This window comes from Nelumbo nucifera, chromosome 3 (assembly GCF_055504915.1).
Source record: "Nelumbo nucifera cultivar China Antique chromosome 3, China Antique-T2T, whole genome shotgun sequence".
In the NCBI taxonomy this organism is placed as follows: Eukaryota; Viridiplantae; Streptophyta; class Magnoliopsida; order Proteales; family Nelumbonaceae; genus Nelumbo; species Nelumbo nucifera.
The window spans coordinates 52,136,058-52,163,154 of NC_142651.1; the positions used below are offsets into that span (position 1 = coordinate 52,136,058).

Sequence of the window (27,097 nt, forward strand, 5' to 3'; positions counted from 1 at the left end):
GGATACATTACAAATTATAAATTGTAAATTATAATTATAAAAACTGAACTAAATAATTTAAGAGTTAATTTTCCCTAAACTTTTAATAACTAAAAATTATAAAAATAATTTATTTTATTTACCTTAATCATTTGTATGTTTTCTTTAAAATTATATGTAAAATAAATAATTGTATGTAAAAAATGAAAATATACTTATTATTTTAAAAAATAGAGATTATTTATATAAAAACACTAAATATAAAATTTCCCAAAAAATAATAAAAATTGAAAATTATAATTATAAAGTCTGAAATAGAGTGACAACTATTGTATGATATGTACATCTTCTTGACCCCATATTATTGATTGTAATGTTTCTCTTCATATAACCTACTAAAGTGTGCATTTCTCATGTATTTGTGCCTCATTCATAGTTAATTCAGCTTTAGATTTAGTTTTATTAACATATTTATATAATTTGTATGCTCCTAGGGATCCAAGCATTTTCATATCTTCCATTTGTGTCCATACATTTCCAAAATGTATCAGTATTCGAGCTATCCAATAAGATACTCAATACCAATACTTTAACCATTGTCCACAAGAAGGTTGTTCAAAGTTCAAATTGGTTTTTACATGAAAGTTGGTTATGAACAAAAAGAGTGTTTTTGTTACAATAAGAAATAGTGAATATAATAGTTACAAAGAATCATATGCAAATTTGAACGGTGTTTAAAATTTGATCCAGTTTAGATTTGCACTACAAACAAACACAAGCCTACGAATGGTAAAGACTTTTTAAAATTTAATAGTGGAGATTTTTTAAGATTTCATCCCCATTTAGTGAGCTGAACATGGGATGGTAATTTCTACCTTACCCGATGGGATGGATTTCTTTTTCCTTGAAAGATGGGTTTTGGGGCAGGTATGGGTTTTAGGATTCTATAACCCGTATGGGTATGGATAGGGTACGGTATTAGGCTAAACTTAACCCACATATTGTTGGAAAGCATATAAACTTTATGTACCAAGTGTTGAATTTAATAATATTTTCAATTTTATGTGAAAGATAATTGATAATGCATGTGTTTTCTACATGTCTTGATCAAATAATTGGAAATTTTCTATTTATTTGTGTTATTTTACTTATCTATTGCTTATATATGACAAGAAATAATAGGAAATTAAATGTTGATTCTAAATCCAATCCACCCTACCCTTGAATGCAAGGAGGACAAGGTCGGGGAGGGTTTTGCATTTTCATGTGTGAATAGGGTTTGGATTCTCAAAATCCAACCCGCTACGGATTTTGGGCCAGGTAGGGGTTGGGAGGTTTAGGGAGGCAGGTAAAGTCTAGAATTTACAAAACCCTCACCAAACTTGCCCCATTGCCATCCCTAAGGATATCCATCGAGCTACACTTGCATCCCCCCCATAAATAGTAGACACTATATTGGATCCTTCCCACCCAAAAACAATAAGGGTCCATTCAGTTTGCAGGTGGAATCGAAACAGGAATGGCCTGTTTGTCTGGAATTGGAATAAAAATCTAAATTGGCTGAAATGGATTATCTTTCTTGAAAGAGGGAATGGTCATTCCCTCAAATGGGGAATGCCATTCTACCATGAATGGGAATCAAATTTCAATTCTGCCCATCATAATAAACCATTTGGATTCCCATTCCAAACCTCTATTCCCACAAATAAAATGGACCGCAAGTTAATACTTGTTTTGAATAAATCCAAAATGAATTCATTCATATTCCCATACTCAACATTTGGATACAAATTCATTGAAGTAATTAAGCTTAGTTACATGTCATGAAAATTTTAGCTTGTTATTTTCTTTGCCTATGTGACACCTAATGGCATCCAACTAGCACCAATACGGCAATACCAATATAAAATGAATCCAGATTTACTCACAGAATGGTCCTTACACCCACCCCACAGCACTTGCAACTGCCCCCAACGTGAGGCAGCAACCCACGCCTACCCACAATATACTACTCCCCGTGAATTGGGAACATCTCCCTCTGCATAATACTATGCAGAAGATGAGATGTTCTCCATGTATAGCTGCGATAAACGTGGGCAGGAGATCTGGACTCGCAACATGCTGTGTTCCCACTGAGAAGAAAACGGCAATGTGTGGTTGTCTGAAAAAGGAAAAACGGCAATGATACGAAGCATACCCTAAATACATCTCAACCCAAACCCAATACTGGTCAAGTCCACTCAACCCTACATCACACTAGTACACCACAATTAAAATTTGGCCGAAATGCTGACAGAACCACTACTTGGTTTCTACCACCTGATTTCTTAAGGCCTATTGATTAATGATTTAATGCAATCTGCCCACTGGCTTTAAAAAAAAAAAAAAAAAACGCAACAGCCAAACACGAGCAATCATGGGAAAACCATGACCAATAAGTGGACTCAAGAAATACGTGCTTAGTTTAGAGATTTACTACAGATGAACTGTCTTCTTTGGTTAATGAGAAACCGTTTCAAGGGGAAAAAAAGGAATCAAAATAGATAAATATATTCCTTCTATTTAAACAAAACTTCTGTAAACCTTTATTTTACTAATTAAATTATTATATGAGAAAAACACCTACTCTTGAATTCTCCCTGGTCGCAGAAAAACAAAAACCCAGAGAAGCGAATCCTCAAATCAAGTCAACAAGACACGTTAATGGCTATATGAGAGCTTGAACACCAAGTTGTTGCATTTCTCTCAACCTCCATATAGGGTAGAAAGCACCTTCCCCAAGCTCCTCAGCATCCACTAGCTGCATAGCCCATGCATAGTATACAGTATGGATTGTGTCCTGAACAAAAACCACAAATTCAGCAATCTAGAGGTGACATTTTATCACCTTCTAACTACATGCAAATAGAAAGAAAATTAGATCAAGGAGATGGAACATCTTTCTTACATCACCAGACCCATGTCTAAGTGAAAACACATTAGACAGATACCCTAAAAGCCAAGGCAAATTTACACAGATGGAAGTAATTATTACATGAAGCAATCTGCTTCAAAACAAATGAGTAGTCTTTTTGAATCAAATGAATCAAGTTAAAGATGAGATCATTGTATAGGATTTCTTTCCTAAAATTTATGGAATTAGCATTAGTTACAAGATTTCAATAATTGCTACTACCACATAATTGCTCTAGAATTTTAAGGTGACGAACACTAGTCCACTGCATTCCAATGATACCAAGATGCCTATGCCAGGATACCATATCATGTCTTTTATTTTTTTGTATTTCATACTAGACATTACAGGGGAGTTGGGGTGGGGCAGCACAGGGTGCACATGAGGCCCACCACGGGTTTGATCCCATGCCTCCTATTTGGAGGGAGTGCCAAGTGACCATCTTGACGACTGGGCCATTGGCAAGACACCCTATCATGTCAGATACTTGAATTCTTAGTATAAATTCCATATTCAACAGTATGTCCAGCCATGTCCTTGATGTATCTGGGTAGCATAGCATATCCATCAGACAGTGATCAGGTGCTGGACCAACCACCAGGTCTTTAAGAGTAAAAAATTGCACAGCATGAGTAGTAACTTGCCCAGAAAATTCAGGTTTATGACTGTCAGAATGAATTTGTCTACTACACTCATGGTTGCAAAATTACTGAGGTAGGCAAGAAGGAAAAAAATATTTTTCAATTTATTTTGATCAATAACCAAAATGTTTTTTGAAATATTCATGTCTTATGTATTTAACTAATGAACAACCAATTCTTACCTTTCCACCTTCAGTTATGGAACCATGTCTATCTCGCACACAATAGACCTGCTGTGTTTGAAACTATAGCAATTCACAATGTAAAGCATTAATCAGGAAAACCTTTGGATTTGACAACTCATAGATGTTTAAAACAGAATTGATGACAAGTAAATGCTTACAGCTATAATGATTATGGGAGAGGTTCCCATCAGTTTGGTCTCCCTAACTTCCACTTCTGATATATGTAGAATCTGGCAAGTAAAGAATTAACAGAAAACCTGGATTAGAAACAGTATGACAACATAACTTAAGTGCAAAATATTAACACTCTACCAATGCATGCATCTAAGAAATCGGTCAAATTCATCATACAAGGATACCTATGATATACATTGCAAATACCTGCATCTTGGGCATATTTTGACAGGATACATTATAAATATATGAACAATTGTAAGAAAGAAGTTTGGCCATGTGGACATAAAGATGTGTGCTATGCAGTAATCATATGAAGCCAGATATGGATACTGACATGGACATGGATAAGAGGAATGAAGATACAACTCACCATTTCCTAAAATCCTGGGCACGTACTGGTGTTGCTATCCCATTTGATATGGCTTAGTTACCAAAAAAAGAAAAAAAGAGATACAGTTTGATGCCGTATTTCTCAGTACTTGCAGCTTTGCCAATTTTTTAAACTTCCAACTCATACAAACTCTATATAGTATAATTTGCTAAAACACGTCATTTTACATATTTTAGAAGTGTCAATGCTATAAAAAAAAAGCATACTCTTGAATTGTTCTTCACTACCCAGTGCATATTGGGTATCTATTGTGTCCAATAGTTTTATGATATATATGGACAGGTATACAGTATCTTAGGTCTTGTGCAACTTTTATTGTGTAATCCACTATATCTATTCTTTGTTTAAATTTTGTATCATACACAAGATATACATACTAGCTAAGACACATGGAGCTATGAAAGGCCTCTTAACCCTTACTATCCTTTTAGTATTTATGTTCTTAATCTATTTACCCCACTACAAAACATGATGTAGATAGAGTTTTTTTAATTATAGTAAAATAAAATTCAAAAAGAAAAAGAAAGTATACAAGAAGCATACAGGTTTTGCAGCCCAAGCACCTAACAGAAAACTTCACCAACCTCATAATAACAATACAACTCCAGATAAACTCAACCAACCAAAACCAAAACCCCCTAATATCAATCTATCCATCAAATGACTATCTCTCATTATCAATCTCAAAAAACGAAAGCATCCACTTCTTAAGATGAAAATAAAGAAAAATAAATAAATAAATAAGCTGGGTTCCTACCTCTAAGAATATTTCACCTTTCCATTAACTGCCTAACAGAGCGCTTTCATTAGTCCAATGCACCACCTCTAGAACTAAACATTCCAAGAGACCAGCACCCAATCATCTAACTTGTTCTGATTAATAATAAACTATTGCAGCTATTGATAAAAAAAATCATCTAATCTGACCATAAAAATCACATTCTTATTGAATCATGGATTCCTCACACATGGAATCAGAATTTGTAGACTGCTCTTCTGCTTCTAGTTCCATAAAAGCCTTTTTAGCAAAATCTTCTCCATCGAGAAAAAATATAAATAAATAAGATAAGTCCTATTTTAGAATCTAGTGAGACAAAAATGGGAAAAATTAATAGCATTTAATGTGTTATTTACTTCAAGGGCAAATTTATCAAATAAATCCATGAGAATTGTCAATTACAATACTATAAACAAAATGGTATTTAATGTACTAGTAACAAGTTTTATCATAACATCAACTTTGAAGTACACACAGACTGCATCACTAACTGGCCAATACAGACTACAAGTTTTATCATCACATGGTTTCTTGGGACAACTAAGCATCAACTAGGTCAACTAGATAGGCTAATGGCTAGTCAACTTAGTTGACCACAAAAATCATTTTAAAGATCTCTAATTATTTAAAATAATATCATACACATGCGATTGCTTTAAGCATTTGTGGTGTCACATGATTGGGTGATGATATATAAAATAGAAATAGGGCATAAAATAGAAAGAACAGTAGAGTCCTTTCAGGTCATTTTCAAACCATGGTTGTGCTGGAATAGAGTAGGCACAAAGAGGGGGGCACATTACAAAGTGTCAGTTATACTTTATTTTCTCAGTTGGTAACTTCTCACATTTTATTAAAACTAAATAATAGCATAGTACAAAGAGAATGACATGCCATTCAGCCCATATATCATTTTAGGTCAGCCTTTGCTGCCTAACCCCATTTGTTCCAGCAGTAACTTATATAGGACCAAATTGATTAATAGCTCCACGCACACAAAAAGAAAAAAAAAGCTGGTCTCTAGTTGCACCCATCTTATAAATGCATCAACCAAAAGAACAAAGACTGTAACAGCCTATCTCAGCCTATCCAGCCTTTTTGTGTTTGGAAAAACCAAGACTGAACTAAAATGCTCCATATCATTCTTTTATTTATTTATATATTTAATTTTTGATAATTGTCAAAGTGTTTTATTGATTATTAAAGAATCTATGTGCAGAATGCATTTTAAGATGGTAGATAGCCTCAGCTAACCACCAACAAAATTGTTGCTTACAACCCCTACCCCCCAGGAGACTATAATGCAGAAACGGATTCCCTGCTGCCCCCTATTTTGCTAACTCATCTGCTAGACTGTTGGCATCCATATCTTTCTTTGGGGGGAAAATCACCCATATCATTCTTTTTATTGCATTTATTTAATGCATATTTGCATTACTTATTTATGAAATTACATCAATCAATTATATATTTTTTTGAAGCCTCAATCACTTATATTTAAAATGTATTTTTTGTAGTCAGCTAGTTAGCACCTGCTACCTAGGACACAACCAATCATTGCTTTTAGTGGGGAGACCAAATGAGAAGTTACTCCAACTTCTATTCCTTCTTATTGTACCACCCCCTACCCCCTCTCTCATGTTAAGAGCACTGCTTCCATTTTCATAACCAACCACTACTTGCTTGCCTGGAGATGCGCTCAATGATGACAGGTTTAACAATATCCTAGTGTATCATTTTGGAAGTTTGTAGTATGATGAAGTCATGCTTGTACCTTGCAGCTGAGATTCTTGATAAAGAGTTGAGAAAGCTTTGGGATCTATTATGATTGTAGAAGTCATTTTTCCAAGAAAAGTATTTATTACCAATGTCCAGCACCATAGTTGTCAAGGCGATACCTAGGCGTCTAGTTGCTTTTTGGGCTTGCCTCACTCAAACGCCAAGTGGTTTATATACCACTTATACAAAGTTATATAATGTTTTCATATGTTTTTATATTTTTAATATATAATATTAATATAGGCATGAAACATTGTATCATTCTATTATTTCCTTTCAAAAAATAATATCTTTTATTGTTAGCTTCTTATTTTGTTAGGGTTCTGAGTGATAGATATTCGAAAGATAAGAACCGAGGAAGACTAAAAGGATTTGAGTGATACAGAGTTTGAAGCAGGGAAGACCAACCAATTGCAGAAGGTATGTTCTTCATCTCCTCCTCCATCGTATTCCTCTTCTTCTTGGAACAAAAAACAGGGCCTCCGCCCCTTATTTTTCTTCTTCTAGAACAAAATCAGGGGTTCTCTCCTTCCTTTTTTGGAACAAAAACAGGGCTCCGAGCCTCCAGCCCTTCTTCTGGAATAAAAGAGGGGCTCCGCCCCATCTTCTCCACCATTTTTTGAGTCTTCTTTTTTGTGCTTTCATTTTTTCGAAAGACAAGAACAGGGGCTCAACCCCATATTTTCCACATTACTTTTCATCTTTTTACTTTTCCTACAACAGAAACAGGGGATCAGCTCCTTGTTTTTCTATCCTTTTTAGACACTAAGTGACGCCTAGGTGGGCACCTATGTGACTATACGACGAAGTGCTCCCTTGTCGTCTAGGTTCACCTTGGCACCTTGAAAACTGTGTCCAGCACCAATAATATGCCTTTAATTGTTTCTATCAAGAGAGAGAAAAGGAATGAGGATAAGAGAGGAGCAAAGAGAAGTTAGAGACATAAAAGAGGAAAAGAAAGGAGAAAGTGATCCATGGATTGGAATTTCAAGAGTAAGGGGGCAAGTAAAGTGAAGACAAATGACAAAAAACCCTCATTACCCCCTACCCTACAGTTTAACACAAGAATGGGAGCATTTATTCCCTAACTAAAATCAAGAGAATGTAAAGATATATATTTATTAGCAATGTCCAGCACCATTGCCTTGCCTTTAATCATTGCCACCGAGAGAGATCAAAAGAATCAGGATGAGAGAGAGAAGCTAAAGAAATTAAGGGCTAAGGAAGAGGAAAGGAAAGACTTATCAAAATAAAAGGAAAAGGAAAGGAAAGGAGAAAGTGATACACGAATTGGAACTTGGAGTGTAAAGGAGAAGTGAAGTCAAATATCAAAACTACCCTACCCTACACTTTAACAATCCAAGACAATAAGGGCATTTATCGTCTAACTGAAATCGAGATAATGGTAATATGCCCTCAATTGCAGGTATGTCCAGTAAATTGACAAGAAAGAGTACAACTGGAAACAGGAAAATGATACACCTGCAATATCCATGCAGCATCCAGCATCTGCATAAGCATTTATCCATTTCAAGTTCAACATGGGTACACGTAGCCGTTTCCTAGCATTTTGGACTATTAGTCAGGCTGATTATTTTGTATTAATATCTAGAGGATGCAATAAATTAACATGGCCCTTATCAAGTACATGTAAGGAACTAGCATTTACTTGTAAGGAACAGAAAATGGAACAAGTAAATGATCTCCAATGGAGATGGAAAGGTCAAAAGGCAAGTTCAAGATCCCAAAAAGAATCCAGACTTATTCATTGTATTTAGAAATTTAATGGCAAGAAAAAACCACATCTAAGGAACAACGACACCAACATGATAATAATAACAACAACAACAACAGCAACAACGACAACAAGATCCAGCATAAATGATCCCCAAGAATTTAGAAGGCCAGAAAGGCAAGGTTTGAAGGAAATCCAAATTTTGCATATTTAGCTAACTCGTGTAAGAAAGCCCCCAACTCTGCCAATGTGAGCTTGTCTTACAATGTCGTTCCCAAGCCTAGATAAAGGAGGAATGTCACATCGTCAAGGTGGCAGCCAGCACTAAAACTTTTGCAAAACTCTTGTGACCATAGACCCTGAATTGTCTTTCCATGCTCATGCTAGCGCATCCCTCAGAGGCAATGTGCTACACCTTAATCCAAGTGTAGTGTCAAGTTTGCAAGGGTATGTTAAGGTGGTCCCCAGAAGCAATCGACCATAACAACACCCGGTTGTGGTGTTAAATAGGCAAGGGTTCCTACATCCTTTGGATGGGAGTGGGTAAAGAAGTTGGCACTTAACAAAACAGAACAGAAAAACAGTATTCGTGTAGCTTACCCCATATAGTTTTTTTTTTGATAAAACCCCCATATAGTCGGAACAAGGCTTAGATGTAAGAAAACAAATCAGGTATACAATTTTAAGAAAACCCCCTAGAAATGATGACCATGTATACAATTTTCTGTCCAAATTTATAGACCATAACTTCTATTTATCAATTAAGAACTTGATATAAACCCTGAGAAAATAGACTACAATGGTTGAAGGGACTACAAGGACATGGGTCGAAATAGTAAGAAATGATTCATGTAGTCAGAAAAGAAATAGGTCGTAGTAAGAAGTGATTTAAGCACTAATAATTTAACTATGCATATGGCATTAAACAGAACGGAATGGAAAAACAGGATTCATGTAGCCAACCCCATATAGTTGGGATAAGGTTTGGATGATGACGATGATGAATTAACAAATTGTAGCACATTACAAAATACTTGTTATTAGCTCACAAGCACTAGAGTATCATGAATTCTACAAATGTACACTTAAGATTTCTATTTCTTGCACTAAACTTATTTTTGACCAATTCAAAAAAAATAAACTGAAAATATTTACCTTGTTTGGGACCAACTTGTCAGAACCTCAGAGATATACATGATACATGATACATCAAAATTCTTTAGGTTAAGAAACAGAAATATCATGGTCAGCAGTTTGGCCATTTACCTTGTTATCAAAGAAAATACCCTGGCTTTCATAAGCTCTATGTTCTGCCTTACACCGCTCAATCACTTCAGGACTACAATTCTTCTTTAGTGCTTCAATGTCACCCTGAACAAGAATTTGTTACTTAGTACAGATGGGAAACTCTATCTGATCATAATATCCCTCAAACACCCATAGGAAAGAAAACAAAACTATAAACAAGAAGCTATTCTTACAATACTTGAATAAACTTAAGCTTTATACCTTAATGTAAGCATTGAGGGTTGGCCTGATAATTTCTTGAACTTCAGCTACAAACTCTGGCAAGGAAAATGATCTAGACACAATTTAAAAAAAAATGTATATGTCAGAAATTAAGAAGGGATGATGAAAATTCTAATCAGATTCCTGCAAAGTTACACAGTATCTTACGGATCACGACGACGTATTTCCTTGAAAGATATTGCAGCAGCTGTTTCTCCAAAAACAGTTTCATTAAGACTGTCAAGAGAACACTCTCAAATTAGCACTAACAATCAATACTTGTATACAAATATGCATAAGAACAGGTTTGATAGTTAAGACATACAGAAAAGAGCTCCAATACAACCAAGGCTTCCATGTGGAAACTTAAGTAGAATTCTTTCTCACCCCATTGTCAAATAATAAAACAGAGTGAAGAAACAGGATAAAGTTAAAGAAGCATACTCTTGAATTTTGTGAACAACAGGGTTATCACTAGTTTCCCACCGCTCCCTCACGTCCTCTGCTAACTGTCAATATTCCATCCACGAGACAGTTATTGCCACATTAATTTAATAAGGATTAAGGAATACCAAATATAAGATACAAGCACAAGAACTCAGTTGAAGCAAACTGAAAACTTGTGCAACTAAATGGTAGTACAAGGAGAATATCATTTTGCAATAGATATGTGTATCAATAATAGCTCAATTTTCCCATTAAAATATTTTTTTAATAATTAGGTAATTGTTTGCCTATACTCAGCTAGTCAGCTTTTCTATTAAAAATTGAATGTCTTGGACAATGATTAAAAAATATGACAAACAAAAAACATAATGTAGCAATTATGTGTTGAAGAATGAAGATAGGAAAAATAACAAGAATGAACAAAGAATAGTGTCTACCTCTTGACCCCTTGCCACAACTGGTTCACTAATCCCACTTATTTGCTTGAATATGGGATGGCCTTGCATCTGGAATAAATTAGAAAAGTATCAACAAAGGACTATGGAGCAAAGAAGAGAAGGAGCTTCTCTGGCATTTCACAAAAGAAACCTATTTACCTTATCTTTGAATGATTCCCACTTCTTACCCCATCGTGACTGCTTTGTGGGTACAATAACAATATCAGTTCTTGTACTTCGTTCTCCTGTTGTTGGGGAAGAATTTGCATGTTGCATACGCTTTCTCTTGCTTGGATTACCACTCAACTCATCTTTTACAATGTCATAACCCTTCTTTGCTATGTCAATGACCTTGGCATCCTTCAATTTTTGAAAAGCCAAAGAAACCTTAGGAGAAGCAGAAGAAACGCTTGACTTAAACCTGCCAAATAATGTTTCTTTAGCATCACTTGATTCCGATTGCTGGAAATTCTCTTTTCCATCTGTGTCATTGCCTCTCTCTTTTGTATCAGCAGCTCCAGAGTTAGTTGAAGTGCTGGTGGATTCTGAAGACTCCTTTCCAAGTCCAAGGGTCTCCTTGACCTAAATTACAAGATGAGGAGAGGATAATATTTTTGTAAAGTGAACATATTGTTGTAATAAAAAATCATTCATAGGCTTCAAGCATGGAATAGGAGGGTAGTTACCTCTTCTGTGGCAGCAGATATCTTCTCCTTCACAGTGGCAGAAACCTGCAGAGAATGGAAATTCACAATATCAGACTAACATTTATTGAAAAAGTCAAGGAAAGAAAATAAGAGTAGCAGCAACAATAGGCATGGATGTCCTAGAGGCATCATTAGGTGAAAGGTGTCAGAAACATCTCTATCAAGATGCATAACAAATTGAAAAAAGAAAAAAGAACAGGGCGTACAGAAATAAGTGAAAGGGTTGCTGACTTCCAAAACATTACAAGTACAAACAAAGAAAAATGAATATAATACTGATATTCGGATGTGAACATGTTCATAAAGGGGGAAATGTGCTGGTTGATACATCTTCAAAATGAATTCACCAAACTCCAAAGCCCTCCAATCAGAAACTTCCCACCTCCACCCCCACCCAAAAAGGGAAAAGAAAAAGAAATGAAGAAAAATAGTGGGAAAAAAAGACACTTATACTAATAGTGGGAAAAAAAGGCACACATACTAATCATAACCTCAAAAGAATGCAAATGACTACATTTTGCCGAAGGAAAGGACCGAGCTAATAGAAATCAAGATCAAATTCTTTTGAAGTAATCTTATGTTGGAGATTTGGACCTGACCTTCTTTGCCGTAGCTTCAGCTTCTGTCCAAACGCTATCCGCATGCTTGTACAGCTGCTCAGTTGTCTGCTTCGTTCTGCATTCGCCAGTTCACCATCTCAGAGCCTCCATTGAAGTGTCTGCCAGCCTTCGACATACAACAGTATGTCTCAGCTTATGACCTTGTAAAGCAAAAGATGCAGATAACCCAATGAAACTGTTAAATAAAATTACCTAACTTTCAGTTCTTCTTTTACCCCTTTCAGCTCCTCCGTTTTCTCCTTCAGCTCCTTGATTGACTTTTGGAAATCTGGATTACTGCCAAACAAACCCCCAAAAGAAAAAAAAAAAAAAAAAACCCAAGAAGAAATAAGTCAGCAAATCAGGAAAAGAAAGTCATAAGGCTTAAAGACTAAATGTTAAAGTTAGGGAATCAATTCAATATTTTTATAAGTTACACAATGTGGAAGCTAATGGAATAAATTTGTGGGAGTTGGACATAACATTTAGCTACCTACGAGCCAAATAATAATAATAAATAAAAAAAAAAGAAAAAACACATAAAAACGACTACAGAAAGGAATAACATAATTAACCAGAAAACAATGTCAAGTAATAAATAATAAAACAGTTTCCATGTTATCCAATCAAGCCAACCAGACGACCTATGCTCCTAAACGTTTCCAAAGCTGCAATCAAATACATTCCATTTTCTCTCTAACAAAAGAAGAAAAATATTTCCCGATAAAGTCTGTGCAAAGAACAAAAGGAGCACTCTTTCACCGCAAAACAGGGCAACAGAAAAGAAACTCGGGCAAACCCAGATGGAAAATCTTTTGAGTTCAAATGTTCAGTACTTACTATCAACCCAAAAACAATATTAATGGCATAAATCAAAAGTTTGAAGCTTCCAGGAACTCCAGTACCATTTAGCTTCTCCCTTTACTTGCTTGGAGAACTCATTAAAAACACTGAATCGACGACAAGCCGAATACCCATTTCTTGACGGCAGTCGCAATCGCGTATTTGCAGCCTTGCAAGAGAAACAGACCAAGCAAATTAACGAAAAGGAAATACCTTCTGAATGATTACTGCAAAAGATAAATAAACACACAACCAAAACACCAGAGAAAGAGATGAAACAAGAAGGGAAGAAAATTATAATGAAACTAGGGCTCTGGAACATACCTGTTGCGATTTCAGCGGTTGGAAAAGGAGTTGCTTGGACAGAAAGAAATCTCGAACCAGTTTTCTGCTAGCCATTAGAGACAGCTATGATCCAAATATCAAATCTTTGTATATTATTTGTTCGAAAAAGAAAAATCCCTTCAAATCCCCCTAACGCTGCCCTTGTTATTTCTTTTACAGGAAAATGGTTAAGGGGAAGAGGTTGCAAGATTTGAGAGAGAGGCGGAAACGTCTGTGTTTCCTTTTCCAAATAAAGGCCGGAGGGTGTATGGCTGATGTTTGCAGGAAATTACAATAAAACCATTGGCCAACGGCCCATCGAGATATTTCACAGTTTCTGGAAAGAAAGAGATGTGTTAGGGTTACAAGCTTCCAATTCCCCCAAACCCCAAGTCGGCTCGGCTCAGTTGGTAAGGTCGCTGGTTGTAGCGGAGACTTGCGATCGAATCCCGCGTAATTCCCTAGCTAATTGGTTATGTTTGGTTTGAAGGAAAAGAGAGGGAAAGCAAGGGAAAGGTTGGGATTTCCCTACCTTTAAACCAAACACACGTTGGAATGGGGATTTATTAGAAAGGTTCTTGAGAAATATGGGTTCCATACTAAGTGGATAAATTATTGGGTGATGGGTGATGGAATGTATCGGTTTCATTCCAAATCCTTATAAATGGTTCTCCCTTTACATCATTTAGTGCTAGTAGGGGCATTAGACAGGGGGATCCCCTTTCTCTGTACATATTTGTGCTATGTGCTGAAGCCTTAACTAGCAAACTTAAAATGGAGGTTCAGTGTGGTGAAAAGTCTATAGGGTGTAGAGCTTCTAGGGGGGTCCATCCATTCCCATCCTGCAATTTACGGATGATTGTATTATCTTTATTAAGGTGTCAATCAATGCTTGTTTGAAAATTAGGGAGATTTTGGACAACTTTGCTAAAACTTTTGGTCAACTCCCTAATTACCTTAAGTCGGCCATATCTTTTTTCTAAAAACATTCCCAATCGCTTTAAAAAAAATCATGGCCAAAATCCTTAAGATTCTCATTGAAGAATAAAACTTATCTTGGAGCTCCAATCATTGACGGTAGAGTTACAAAGGAAACCTTTAAATATATTAAAGAAAAAATGGCCAATAAATTGGTTGGGTGGAAAAAAAATTGTCAAGATAATCTTTTTTTGGCTTGGAATGTTATTAATTGTCAAGATAATCTTTGGGTTAGAGTGGGTTCAAGTAAATATCTCAAGAAAAATAACTTTTGGGAGGTCAACCCAAAAAAAAAGGTGTTTCTTGGGCCTGGAGGGGGATTATAGGCTCTAGAGATTTGATTAAAAAGGGATCCACTTGGAGAATAGGAAATGGTAATAATGTTTCTTTCTAGAAGGATACTTGGGCTAGAAATGGTCCTCTTATATATGGAGCTCATTGACCAGATTGATGTGAACAACATGGATTTCCCAGTTAGTAGGGTGATTGACCATGAAAATAGGGTTTGGAAGGAGGATGTAATTAAAATGATTGCCTCCCCTTGGATTTGGCAATACATTAAATCGATTTTTCTTCCCTAGGATGATATGGAGGATAAGAGAGTGTGGAAATTAACTTCAGAAGGAGATTTTTCGGTTAAATCGGCTTATTTAGAAGAATGTCATTTTAATAGGAGAGCCTGTTTGTCAAATAATTATATAAATAATTTTTGGAGTCTCTTGGTTCCTCCGAAAATTAAAGCTTTCCTTTTCCTTCTCTTAAATGACAAACTTTCCACTAAAAATAATTTTATTGTGAGGGGTTGTAGAATTGACCCAGCATGTGTTCATTGTGGGGAAGAGGAGAATATTGATCACTATTTGTTAAGTGTGAATCAGCGAAATAAATTTGGAATAGGTTGGTTGAAGTGTTACCAGTGCCGAGATCCTATGGAAGAACAGAAATGAAAAATGTTTTGGTGGTAAGTCCAATAATTCCCTAATAATCATTAACAGAGCATCAAGTTACCGGAATGAAATTAAAGAAACCATTTCGAGTTTTGAGCCAGTCTTGGAAGCAAGTTGAGTGGCTCAAACCTAAACCCGACTGCATCAAAATAAACTTTGATGCTACATGTTCTAATACTAGAGGTTGTGCCATTGGATGCATTGCTAGGAATCATCAGGGCAAACTTCTTGAAACCAAGGCCCTTAGGATTGGATCAACAACGATTAACCTTGCTGAAGGGTGGGCGGATTGGGAAGCTATAAACGTAGTGATCAACTACGAAAACCAACGGATCACCATCGAAGGAGATTCTAAGATTGTCAATGACTGTCTCAATGGTAGAATAGTTCTTCCCTAGAGATTGGAATGCATTATCAAGGAGTGTCTCAAGCTTATTGATTTCTTCAACTTGGACATCAGCTTCAAGCATACGTACCGGGACACAAATCAAGTGGCTGATTGGCTAGCCGAAGGGCTCTAAGGTGTCAAGTTAGTAATAGAGATTTTAGGTTTTGTGATTTAGTTTCATTTGTGATGCTGATTTTAGGGGAAGAGCTACCCCCGTCTTGTGTAGCTCAGCCTTTTCTTCCATCAAAACAAAAAAAAAACAAACACAGCTTATGAAAAATAACCCAATGTTTTGATCCGAAAAGTCCAGATCCAGCCCAATGTCAATGTCCGTTTGGGAGTGTTCATGCAGAAGCCGTGTTCGCGGTATTTGCAGCCGTGTATTAATGGCTTCTGACATATGAGATGAAAACCTGGAACATCATCAAGTGGTGTTTGTAATTGGATTTGAATCAGGGTTATATTCGAATTCGATCCAACACTTTGTATGTCAAATCTGATCCGATACAAAGATTGGTAGGATTCGAATCCGATAAATTAGATCTTCATATTTGATCCAATCCGACTCAGGCCAGGGGTAGCCCGACCCTATTTATAACGTTAGCCCTATTATTGTGATATATTTGTTACCCCAAAATATTATGTTTGTCCCAACGCAAGCTGTGTGTTTTTCTCTTCTTTTTTGTTGTTACCCATTAGTATTAACTATCTATATTATATGAACAAAAAAAAAAAAAACTCGGTTCTGGTTAATTATGAAGCAATTAAGAACGTTGAATCATAATTTCATCAATGTTTTCCACCTTTGAAATTTCAAAAAAAAAAAGCAGGCGATAGGCAGTAGGCAGCAGGCAATAGTCTCCGCCAAGTAACTCATCAATCAGTTAGTTAGTCAGGCTTCATCAGTCAGTCAATAACTCTCTCTATTTCAAGAGAGGCTTCCTCTCGAAGGTTTTCGAGGCTTTTGGTTCTTAGGCTTCCTCTTTGTTTGTTAGGGGTGACTCCCTTCGGAGAGTCCCCCCTTTCTCTCTGTTCTTTTATTTTTCTGTTCTCCATTTCTCCCCTCTTCCATGATTTCATTTTTCATTCTTTCTCCCATCTATTCTCTTTATCCTCCTTTTGTTATCTCTATTCTCCATTTCTCCCCTCCTCCTTGATTTCATTTCTTTTTTAGAGTTTTTATGCTTTATTTTCTTTTCTGTGGTCATTTTGACATGGGGTTATTTCTCTTTGATCCTTTCTGTGATCACCATCAGTGGAGGTTGCTTCACGTATTGCCGTCTCCGACATTCTGGCTGGCAGTTATAGTTTTTCGACGTTCTAGATGGCAGTTCGCAGTTCACAATTCTTTAGTGTTATGGATGGCAATTGCAGTTCATGGCCTTGCCGTCTTTTGCGGATTGGATTGGATTGCTTGGTAGTTACAATTCATGGTGTTATGGCTTGGTAACCTCCTCTATCAATTACAATCTCTTTTGGAAACCTCTCCTATCAGTTTCACTCGTTGTTTGTGGTGGATTAGAGATATGCTTATCTACTTCTATTGGTGATTTTAATTCACTTTATTTTGATTGCAGAAGTTCTTTCAGTTCTCCTTCATCCATTTCTATATTTTGTTTTTATTGAAAAATTGTATCTGCTTTTTTGGATCGCCTTGTTGGCTATTATTTGTATCAATTTCTTGAATGAATGAAATATGATTTAAGCCTTAAAAAAAATTCAAAAATGAAAAGAAACGATAGACATGTCCATCATAAATGGTTAGGAAAACATAAGCCAATCTTATATATGTATATAAGGGAAAGGGGTGGTCTCCCCTTTCGCCAAATGGCATTAGCTTTTCCTTATATATATATATATATATAAATAACATATTCTTCATTGAAAATTCTCAAATTACAAGAAACAAGCATAAGGAATCTTATATATCTTATCTACCACCGATTTTTTAGTCAATGGTTCAATCGTTCGGTTCGAATGGACGGTCTTTTCTAACAACAAAACTTATAGGCAAAAAATTACGGAACCGTTTTGGCAACCGGTTTTTGGGCCGATGGTTCGACCATCCGGTTCGAAAGGACGACCCATTCTAACAACAAAAATTACAGGTAAAAAATTGAGTGTGTGAGGTCCATTAAGCATTAACATATGTGTTATGTCATTTGAGCATGTGACTCATATGACCCGAAAACGGAACCGTTCTGGCCACTAGTTTTTGGGTCAACGGTTCGAACGGACAACTCATTATGACTACAAAAATTAAAAAATAAAAAATAAAAAGGCCAAAAACCATTGAACGAGTCAATAGGTTGATGGTTCGATTGTTCGGGTCAATGGGTCATTGACCGATTCAACGGTTTTTGGCTAGGGACCAGGATTGAGATAAAACGGAACTGGTTGCCTGGACGGTTCCCAATTAAAAAAAAAATGGTAGTTCGACCATTCGGTTCGAATGGACAACCCGTTCTAACAACAAAAATTAGAGGCAAAAAATTGAGTGTGTGAGGTCCATCAAGCAATATCATACTTGATATGTCATTCGAGCGTGTGACTTATACAACCCGAAAATGGAACCGTTTTGGTTATTGATTTTTGGGTTGACAGTTCGACCATCTGGTTCGAATGGGCAGCCCGTTCTGACAACAAAAATAAAAAAATAAAAAAACAACCAAAAAACCATTGAACGGGTCAACGGGTCGACGGTTCGACCACCCGGGTCAATGGATCATTAACTGATTCAACAGTTTTTCGCCAGGGACCACGATTGGGATAAAATGGAACCGGTTTCCTAGATGGTTTCCAATTAAAAAAAATGGCCAAAAACCATTGAATGGGTCAACGGTTCGACTACTTAGATCAATGGGTCGTTGATCGATTCAACAATTTTTGACCAAGGATCGAGATTAGGGTAAAATGGAACTGGTTGCCTAAATGGTTCCCGAGCCAAAATGTTTGTCCGTTCGGGTCAACAACGGTTCGAAAACCATGGTTTTTATGCTTTTGGATTTTGACTATTCAAAGGTTTCTTCTACTATGGACTTTATTTGAGTGTGTGTAGAATGTTCCTTTTTTTCATTTTATGTTTTTTTTTTTTTTTGTGTGTTTAGTCTTCTTCTTCAAGATCTTCCAAAAATGGTTTAAGGTTTATCACCATTTTATTTCTTTCTTTTTGTTTTTCCTTTGAATTTTCTTGTGCAATGTTTTTTTTTTTTTTTATTTTCTTACAAAACGATATGCTTTTGTCTCTTTCTTTGATTGCATGTATATTTAGCTCCGTCTCAAAGTGGAACTTTGGACTCGGTTTTCTAATTTTTTTCCTTGGTTTTTCCAGTTTGGTGGATTTACCACCATTTTTTTTTTGTGTTTAAGGTCACTTTGGATTTATCTTTCAAGGTTTTGGAATCCCTTGCAATGTCCACCCTTCCCATGACTATGACTACAAAGTTATTTCGTCTAATTATTGACATCTAGAAAAAACGACCCGAAAATGGAACCGTTCTAGTCACCGGTTTCTATGTTGATGATTCGACCATCCAATTCGAACGGACGGTCCATTTTGACAACAAAAAAAATTAAAAATAAAAAAATGGTCAAAACCGTTGAATGGGTCAACGGTTCAACCGCCCGAGTCAAATGGGTCGTTGACTGATTCAACAATTTTTGGCTAGGGACCGGGTTTGGGATAAAATGGAACCGATTGCCTGGACGGTTCTCGGGCCGAACGATCCTACCATCCGGGTCAACTTGGAGTTCTTGATGTGAAACAAATGACAAGTATGAAGTAGAATTCAAAACTATCACTGTATCATCGTGTTCTTTTATATGAGATGCTTTGTTGAAGCAATATTTAAAAAACAAGTACATGATGATCTTTTTTAAGTTTTTATATGAATTTCAAAACTTGATTACTTATAATTGCAAGTTTCTTATTAAGAAACCATTATCATTTTTAATGTAACAAATAGCAATTTTACAATTCGCAGGGGCCCCTCCGCTACTATATATATTAATACGAAAGGGGTGGTCTCCCCCCTTTCACCAAATGGCAGTAATTTATCTATTTAATTACTACCATTACCGATTATAATATTGTTATCTATTTATTTAACCCGGTTTTAATAATTACTAATTATTGCAATAATTTAATAAATATATAATTAGTGATTATAATTAATAATTACCATTATTATAAATATTGTTAGTAATCTACTTTAATTTTACTTTAAATTAAAATTATAAATATTGTTAATAAATTTAGTAACCTAGTTTTAATAATTACTAATTATTATAGTAATTTAATAAATATATATTTAGTGATTATAATTAATAATTATTGTTATTAAATAGATATTTACTTTAATTATACTTTAAATTAAAATTATAAATACTATTGTTAATAAATACTGTTAAAAAAGTTAGTAACTATTGTTATATTAAAAATAATTAAAAATGTTATTAAAAGTATTGTTATTGATTATTTAATAAAATATTATAATTATTGACTACTACTAATAAATGCTATTAATTTAATGAATATTGTTAATAAATCCTATCCATAAATTTAATAATTACTGTATGTTATATTAAAAATAAGTAAATAATGTTATTAAAACTATCATTACTGATTATTTAATAAAATATTATAAATACTTACTATTATTGATAAATGTTGTTAATGATTAAATATTTAATAAATAATTTTAACAAAAATCAGCAAAAATAATGTTTGTCTTTTTGCTTATTGAATTTGTTTGGTTTAAATTTTTGGGTTTTATGCTTTGAACATTGTTACGTAATGTTATTTAAAAATGCTATTTGCTTTTAGCTTAATGAATTGCTTCAAGGTTGTAAATATTGACACGGGCCGATATGCCCTGTGTTGGTGCTTTTTTTATGTTTTACTTATTTTTTTCGAAATCGATTCAGAGGGGCCGGTTTAAGGCCTGGCTACCCTCTAAACTAGTGGCTGACCCGATACAACCCCTATAGGGGCATATTAGGAAGCCATTGATATGATACGTATTGGCCGATATGAGCCAGTATGTGTTGACACTTTAAACCTTGAATTGCTTTGGTTTACATTTATATATTTTGTGTTGTGAAGATTGTTACATGTAAGTTAAAAATTTTGCTATTTGAATTTTTTTTTGAAAATTTGACAACTATTATATCTAAAATTGTCAAATAATGTAACAATAACAATTGTCAAATAATTCTAAAAATTATCAAATATAAATTAAAAGAAATTACCATTATTAGACATACCAATATTTATAAAAAAATTACTAAAAATAAATCAAAAGAAATTATCACAAATTAGTAGACTTTAGGATGATAATTACTTGAAATTATCAAATAATCAAAATACATTAAAATAATTTGCCAAAAATTATCATAAATTAATGAAAATGTCCAAAAATAACCACTAAATTCTGTAAAATCGATAAATTACTATAATTTACCAATAAACTATCATATAATAAATATAATACATTAGTATATATTTACCAAGAAATTAGTATATAATAGAAATTAGTAATTTCTATTATATAATACATTAGTATAATAGAACTAATTTCCACTAATCGACCAATAAACTATCAAATAATAAGTATAAAAACATAAGTATATATTGACCAAGAATTCTAACAACAAAAATTACAGGCAAAAGATTAAGCGTGTGAGGTCAATTAAGTAGTATCATACGTGTTTTGTCATTCGAGTGTATGATTCATACGACCCGAAAACGGAACTGTTCAGGCCACCGGTTTTTGGGTCGATGGTTCAACTATCCGACTCGAATGGACAACCTGTTATGACAACAAAAATTACAGGCAAAAAATTGAGTGTATGAGGTCCATTAAGCAGTATCATACGTGTTATGTCACTCGAGCGTGTGATTCATACAACTCAAAAACAGAACCATTCAGGCCATTGGTTTTTGGGTTGATGGTTCGACTGTCTAGTTTGAATGAATGGCCCCCGTTCAGACAACAAAAATTATAGGCAAAAAATTGAGTGTGTGAAGTCCACTAAGCAGTATCATACGTGTTATGTCATTCGTGCGTGTGACTCAAAGGACCCAAAAATGGAATTGTTCTAGCACCAGTTTTTGGGTCGATAGTTCGATCGTCCAGTTCGAATGGATGGCCTGTTTTGACTACAAAAATAAAAAAAATAAAAAACAACAAAAAACAATTGAATGGGTTAACGGTTCCACCGCTCGGGTCAATAGGTTGTTGACTGATTCAATGGTTTTTGGCATGGGACTGGGGTTGGGGTAAAAAAATAAAAAGTAGCGGTTCGACCGTTTGGTTCGAACCTAATATAACAACAAAAATTATAGGCAAAAAATTAAGTGTGTGAGGTCCATTAAGCAGTATCATACGTGTTATGTCATTCAAGCATGTAACTTATACGACACAAAAATGGAACCGTTATGGCCATTCGTTTTTGGGTCGACGATTCGATTGTCTGATTCAAATGGATGACCCGTTCTAACAACAAAAATTATAAAAAATAAAAAAAATTACCAAAAACCATTGAACGGGTCAACATGTCAACGATTCGAGGGCCAATGGGTTGTTAACCGATTCAACGGTTTTTGGCTAGGGACCAGGATTGGGATAAAATGGAACCGGTTGCCTAGACAGTTCCCAATTAAAAAATAAACAATGGCTAAAAACCATTGAACAAGTCAACGGGTCAACGGTTCGACTACTCGGGTCAATGGGTCATTGACCGATTCAACGGTTTTTGGCCAGGGACCGGGATTGGGGTAAAATGGAACCGGTTGCCTGGACAGTTTTCGAGCCAAAATGTCCATCCGTTAGGGCCAATGACAGTTCGAAAACCATGGTTTTTATGCTTTTGGATTTTCACTATTCAAAGGTTTCTTCTACTGTGGGCTTTATTTGAGCTTATGCCGTATGTTCTTTTTTTTTCATTTTCTACTTTTATTTTTTTTGTGTTTAGTCTTCTTCTTCAAGATTCTCCAAAATGGTCTAGGATTTACCACCATTTTATTTCTTCCCTTTTGTTTTCTTTGGATTTTCTTGTGCAATGTTTTTTTTTTTTCTTACAAGATGATATGCTTTCGTCTCTTTCTTTGATTGCATGTGTATTTAGCTCCGTCTTAAAGCAGATTTTTGGACTCAATTTTCTGATTTTTTCCTTGGTTTTTCTAGTTTGGTGGATTTAACGCCAATTTATTTTTTGTATTTAAAGTCACTTTGGATTTATTTTTCAAGGTTTTGGAATCCCTTGCAATGTCCACCCTTCCTATGACTATGACTATGAAGTTATTTCGTCTAATTATTGACATCTAGAAAAAATGACTTGGAAATGGAATTGTTGTGGCCACTAGTTTCCAGGTTGACGGTTCGACCATTCGGTTTGAACGGATGGCATGTACTAACAACAAAAATGAAAAAAAAAACTAAAAATGGCCAAAAATCGTTGAACGGGTTGACTGTTTGACCACCAGGGTCAACGGGTCATTGACTGATTTAACGATTTTTGGTCAGGGGCCGGGTTTGGAGTAAAACAGAATTGGTTGCATGGACTGTTCCCGAGCCGAACGGTTTTACTATCCAGGTCAACTGGGAGTTCTCGATGTGAAACAAACGATAACTCTGAAGTAGAACTCAGAACTATCATTGTATGATTGTGTTCTTTGATATGAGATGCTTTGTTGAAGCAATATTTAAAAAACAAGCACATGATGATATCTTTTAAGTGTTTATATGAGTTTCTAGACTTGAGTACTTATAATTGCAAGTTTCTTATTAAAAAACTATTATCTTTTTTAATGTAGTAAATAGCAATGTTGCAATTCCATTTCATAGGGGCCCCTCCACTAGAATATATATTAAAGGGAAAGGGGTGGTCTCAAAACGTCGACCCTTTAGCCAAATGGCAGTATTTCCCTTTAATATATATATATATATATAAGATTCTTCATTGAAAATTCTCAAATCACAAGAAACAAACATAAGGAACCGTTCAATGGGTCGACGGTTCAATCATCTGGTTTGACCAAATGGTTCATTCAGACAACAAAAATTACAAGCAAAAAATTATGGAACCATTCCAACCACTGGCTTTTGGGTTGACGATTCGACCATCCGGTTCGAACGGATGGCCCGTTATGATAACAAAAATTAGAAAAAATAAAAAACGGCCAAAAGCCATTGAATGAGTCAACTGGTTGACAGTTCAAATGCTTGGGCCAATGGGTCAATAATCAATTCAATGGTTTTGGCAAGGGACCGTTCTAGCCACTAGTTTCCAGGTTGAGGGTTTGACTGTCTAGTTCGAACAGATGACCCATTATGAAAATAAAAATTAAAAAAGTAAAAATAAAAATGGCCAAAAACTGTTGAACGGGTCGATGGATCAATAGTTCGGCCTCCTGGGTCAACGGGTCATAGACTGATTCAACAATTTTTGGCTAGAGACTGGCTTTGGGATAAAATGGAACCAGTTGCATGGACGGTTCCTGGGCCGAACAGTTCTATCGTCAGAGTCAACTGAGAATTCTCAATGTGAAACAAAAGACAACTATGAAGTAAAACTCAAAACTATCATTGTGTGATCATATTCTTTTCTATAAGATACTTTGCTAAAACAATATTTAAAAAACGAATACATAATAATCTCTTTTAAGTCTTTCAAGACTTTGATTATTTATAATTAATTTCAAATTTCTTATTAAAAAACCATTGTCTGTTTTAATATAACAAATCCATTCCAACCGCTCCTCTGCTAAATCATATGACCAAATGGAATGCTGTAATAGTATTGTTTTCCACCGGCAAACTGTCTTTCGCTCATTGCACAGTGATAGTATGAGCTTGTCCTCTTCTGTCAAGAGTCAAGACCAGTCAAGTTAATTTGTGGCCAGCCACCCGCCCTTGCTAAAATAGTTACGCGGCAAGCACTAGGGGCTGGCAGCCATGCACCATGAAGAATGTCTACAGGCTATCTCATCTCTCACCATCAATTAATCAAAGATGTGTCAAACACTTATTCGTTCATCTCTCTTATAAATACAAACTATCTAAGTCGCTGCATACACCAAACTAGAAAGTAGTAGTAGCTAGGTCTCTTCACCATGATCAAGTCTGCTTTGCTTTCCCTCTCCCTCTGCTTTCTTGTCTTGTGTCATGGCTGTATAGCCTATATGCACCATCAGCAGCAATCGTGGCAAGGGCAGCAACATCAACAGCAACGCCGGTTCCGAGGGCAAAGAGAGTGTCAACTTCAGGACTTCTCGGCTCTCGAACCCAATACACGCATTGAGTCGGAAGGCGGGACTACCGAGTACTGGGAAGAGAACAACCAACAGTTGAAATGCGCTGGCGTTGCCGTGATTCGTCATGTCATCGAACCCAAAGGCCTCCTCTTGCCTTCCTACACCAATGCTCCTAAGCTCACCTACATCGTCCAAGGTTCGCCCTTCAAATTACCTTCTACCTCTCTACTATTTAAAAGTTCTATCTTTAATCATCAGTCCATTTTGATTGATCATTCATTCATTTTGATGCATTTACAGGTAGAGGTTTTACCGGAGTTGTCTTCCCCGGTTGCCCTGAAACATACCAATCATTCCAACAATCCCAACAATCAGAAGGAAATGGAAAAAGTCGGAGGTATGAAGATTTTCATCAGAAGATCCGAAACTTCCACCAGGGTGATGTCATAGCCTATCCGGCTGGAGTAGCCCATTGGTGTTACAACGATGGTGATACACCGGTCATTGCTGTAACTGTCATCGACACTAGCAACAATGCCAACCAGCTCGATCAGAATCTCAGAGTAAGGAACCAATTAATTAGATCTTACATACATGAATTCAACTCAAACCGATTGTTGTCTATTCCATGTCCATTAACACGACTGAGCAATTACTGTTCTTCTTTCTTGTATGTCCTTGACATTGTAGAAATTCCAACTCGCCGGAAACCAAGAGAATCAACAAGAAAACACCAGCCAGCAGAAATCAACAAACATTTTCAGTGGCTTTGACACAGAGACACTGGCTGAGGCTTTCGGTGTAAGCACAAAAACGGCGAGAAAGTTACAGGGCCATGACGATGACAGAGGGGAGATTGTGCTAGTTAATGATGGACTTCAAGTAATAAGACCACCAAGATCACAAGAGCAGAGAGAGGAGGAAGAAGAGGAAGAAGAAGAAGAACAACAACAACAATCGAGGGACAGGGACAATGGCTTGGAGGAGGCCCTTTGCAACATGAGGCTTAGGGAAAACATAGAAGACCCCTACCGCGCAGATGTTTACTCGTTCAAAGGAGGCCGGCTAAGCAGTCTCAACAGCCAGAATCTCCCCATCCTCCACCATCTTCAACTGAGTGCTGAGATGGGAGTACTCAACAAGGTAAGAGTGAGACATTATCTGCATTAATTAATCTTACTTGTTTTGAAATCTTAGGGAATTGTCTACAATATCCTGAAATGTAATTGGATTCTGGACAGAATTCTATCCTTACACCACACTGGAATTTGAATGCACACGCTGTGGTCTATGTTACAAGAGGAAATGCTCGTTCTCAAATCGTTGGAGAGAACGGTAGCCTGGTGTTCGATGGCGAACTAAGTGAAGGTCAACTTCTGGTAGTGCCACAAAACTTCGCAGTGTTGACACAAGCTGTAAATGAAGAGTTCAGGTGGATCTCCTTCAAGACCAGTGACAATGCATGGAGAAGTGCGCTTGCTGGAAGGAACTCGATTATGCGGGCAATGCCAGAGGAGGTGTTGATGAACTCATATCAGATCTCAAGAGAAGAAGCAAGAAATTTGAAGTACGACCAAGAGCAGATGGAGGTGTTACGTCCAAGGTCACGGTCATGGGGTCTTGAGTCTTCAGCTTAGGTTGTCTGTTTTTTTGTTAGAGGAAAGAATCGGTTCAGTCGAGAAATTAAATAAAGTGAGAAATCAATAAACAACCTCTTGATAGACTTGGAAGGTTGACAATAATGCTTGTACGAGTTGTGTGAACATAGATGATGCTTTACACTCAAATACACAACCTTTTATTGATGTCATTTTGTTTTGTTCTCCAATTCGTGTTAATCCATGCCAGGCACTTAATTACCGGGTTTGTTTGCAGTACAATTTCATTTGTACCGGTTCAGGAATATGTGCAAATCCTGATGGTCATGTAAAGCAAGGCATGAAGCAAAGCAGAACACAAGTAAAAATGAAATAGAGAACATAAAGTAGAATACAATCTTAATCCAAGCCCAATGCGATGGCAGACGAAGCCAAGATAACAGAAG

At 35.9% G+C, this 27,097-nt stretch overlaps 2 protein-coding genes across 2 annotated transcripts; one reads left to right on the forward strand and one right to left on the reverse strand.

The window, feature by feature from the left end:
• Positions 1 to 2,396: 2,396 nt before the first annotated feature.
• Positions 2,397 to 13,754, reverse strand: LOC104600873 (mitochondrial import inner membrane translocase subunit TIM44-2). The gene is made up of 14 exons (XM_010264020.2): positions 13,485 to 13,754; positions 13,223 to 13,329; positions 12,531 to 12,614; positions 12,318 to 12,393; positions 11,698 to 11,742; positions 11,171 to 11,593; positions 11,012 to 11,080; positions 10,572 to 10,636; positions 10,296 to 10,364; positions 10,128 to 10,200; positions 9,885 to 9,989; positions 3,917 to 3,988; positions 3,756 to 3,818; positions 2,397 to 2,818 (listed from the first exon to the last, which is right to left on the reverse strand). Exons 1-14 carry the CDS (start codon positions 13,557 to 13,559, stop codon positions 2,687 to 2,689), a joined length of 1,458 nt encoding a protein of 485 aa, XP_010262322.1. The 5' UTR covers positions 13,560 to 13,754; the 3' UTR covers positions 2,397 to 2,686.
• Positions 13,755 to 24,974: 11,220 nt separating this feature from the next.
• On the forward strand, positions 24,975 to 26,863 carry LOC104601008 (11S globulin seed storage protein Ana o 2.0101-like). Its single transcript, XM_088900501.1, has 4 exons — positions 24,975 to 25,249; positions 25,354 to 25,616; positions 25,744 to 26,196; positions 26,295 to 26,863. The coding sequence occupies exons 1-4, from the start codon at positions 24,982 to 24,984 to the stop codon at positions 26,688 to 26,690; spliced, it is 1,380 nt and encodes a 459-aa protein (XP_088756627.1). The 5' UTR covers positions 24,975 to 24,981; the 3' UTR covers positions 26,691 to 26,863.
• The last annotated feature ends 234 nt before the right edge of the window (positions 26,864 to 27,097 follow it).

Excerpts from the sequence above, each read along its gene's own strand:
- LOC104601008 (XM_088900501.1), top strand. The coding sequence starts at position 24,982 with ATGCACCATCAGCAGCAATCGTGGCAAGGGCAGCAACATCAACAGCAA. Across the intron at positions 25,250-25,353 it reads GCTCACCTACATCGTCCAAG|GTAGAGGTTTTACCGGAGTT; the intron begins GTTCGCCCTTCA and ends ATGCATTTACAG. Across the intron at positions 25,617-25,743 it reads AGCTCGATCAGAATCTCAGA|AAATTCCAACTCGCCGGAAA; the intron begins GTAAGGAACCAA and ends TTGACATTGTAG.
- LOC104600873 (XM_010264020.2), bottom strand. The coding sequence starts at position 13,559 with ATGGCTAGCAGAAAACTGGTTCGAGATTTCTTTCTGTCCAAGCAACTC. Across the intron at positions 10,637-11,011 it reads TTGTGGCAAGGGGTCAAGAG|TTAGCAGAGGACGTGAGGGA; the intron begins GTAGACACTATT and ends GAATATTGACAG. Across the intron at positions 3,819-3,916 it reads CTCCCATAATCATTATAGCT|TTTCAAACACAGCAGGTCTA; the intron begins GTAAGCATTTAC and ends GAATTGCTATAG.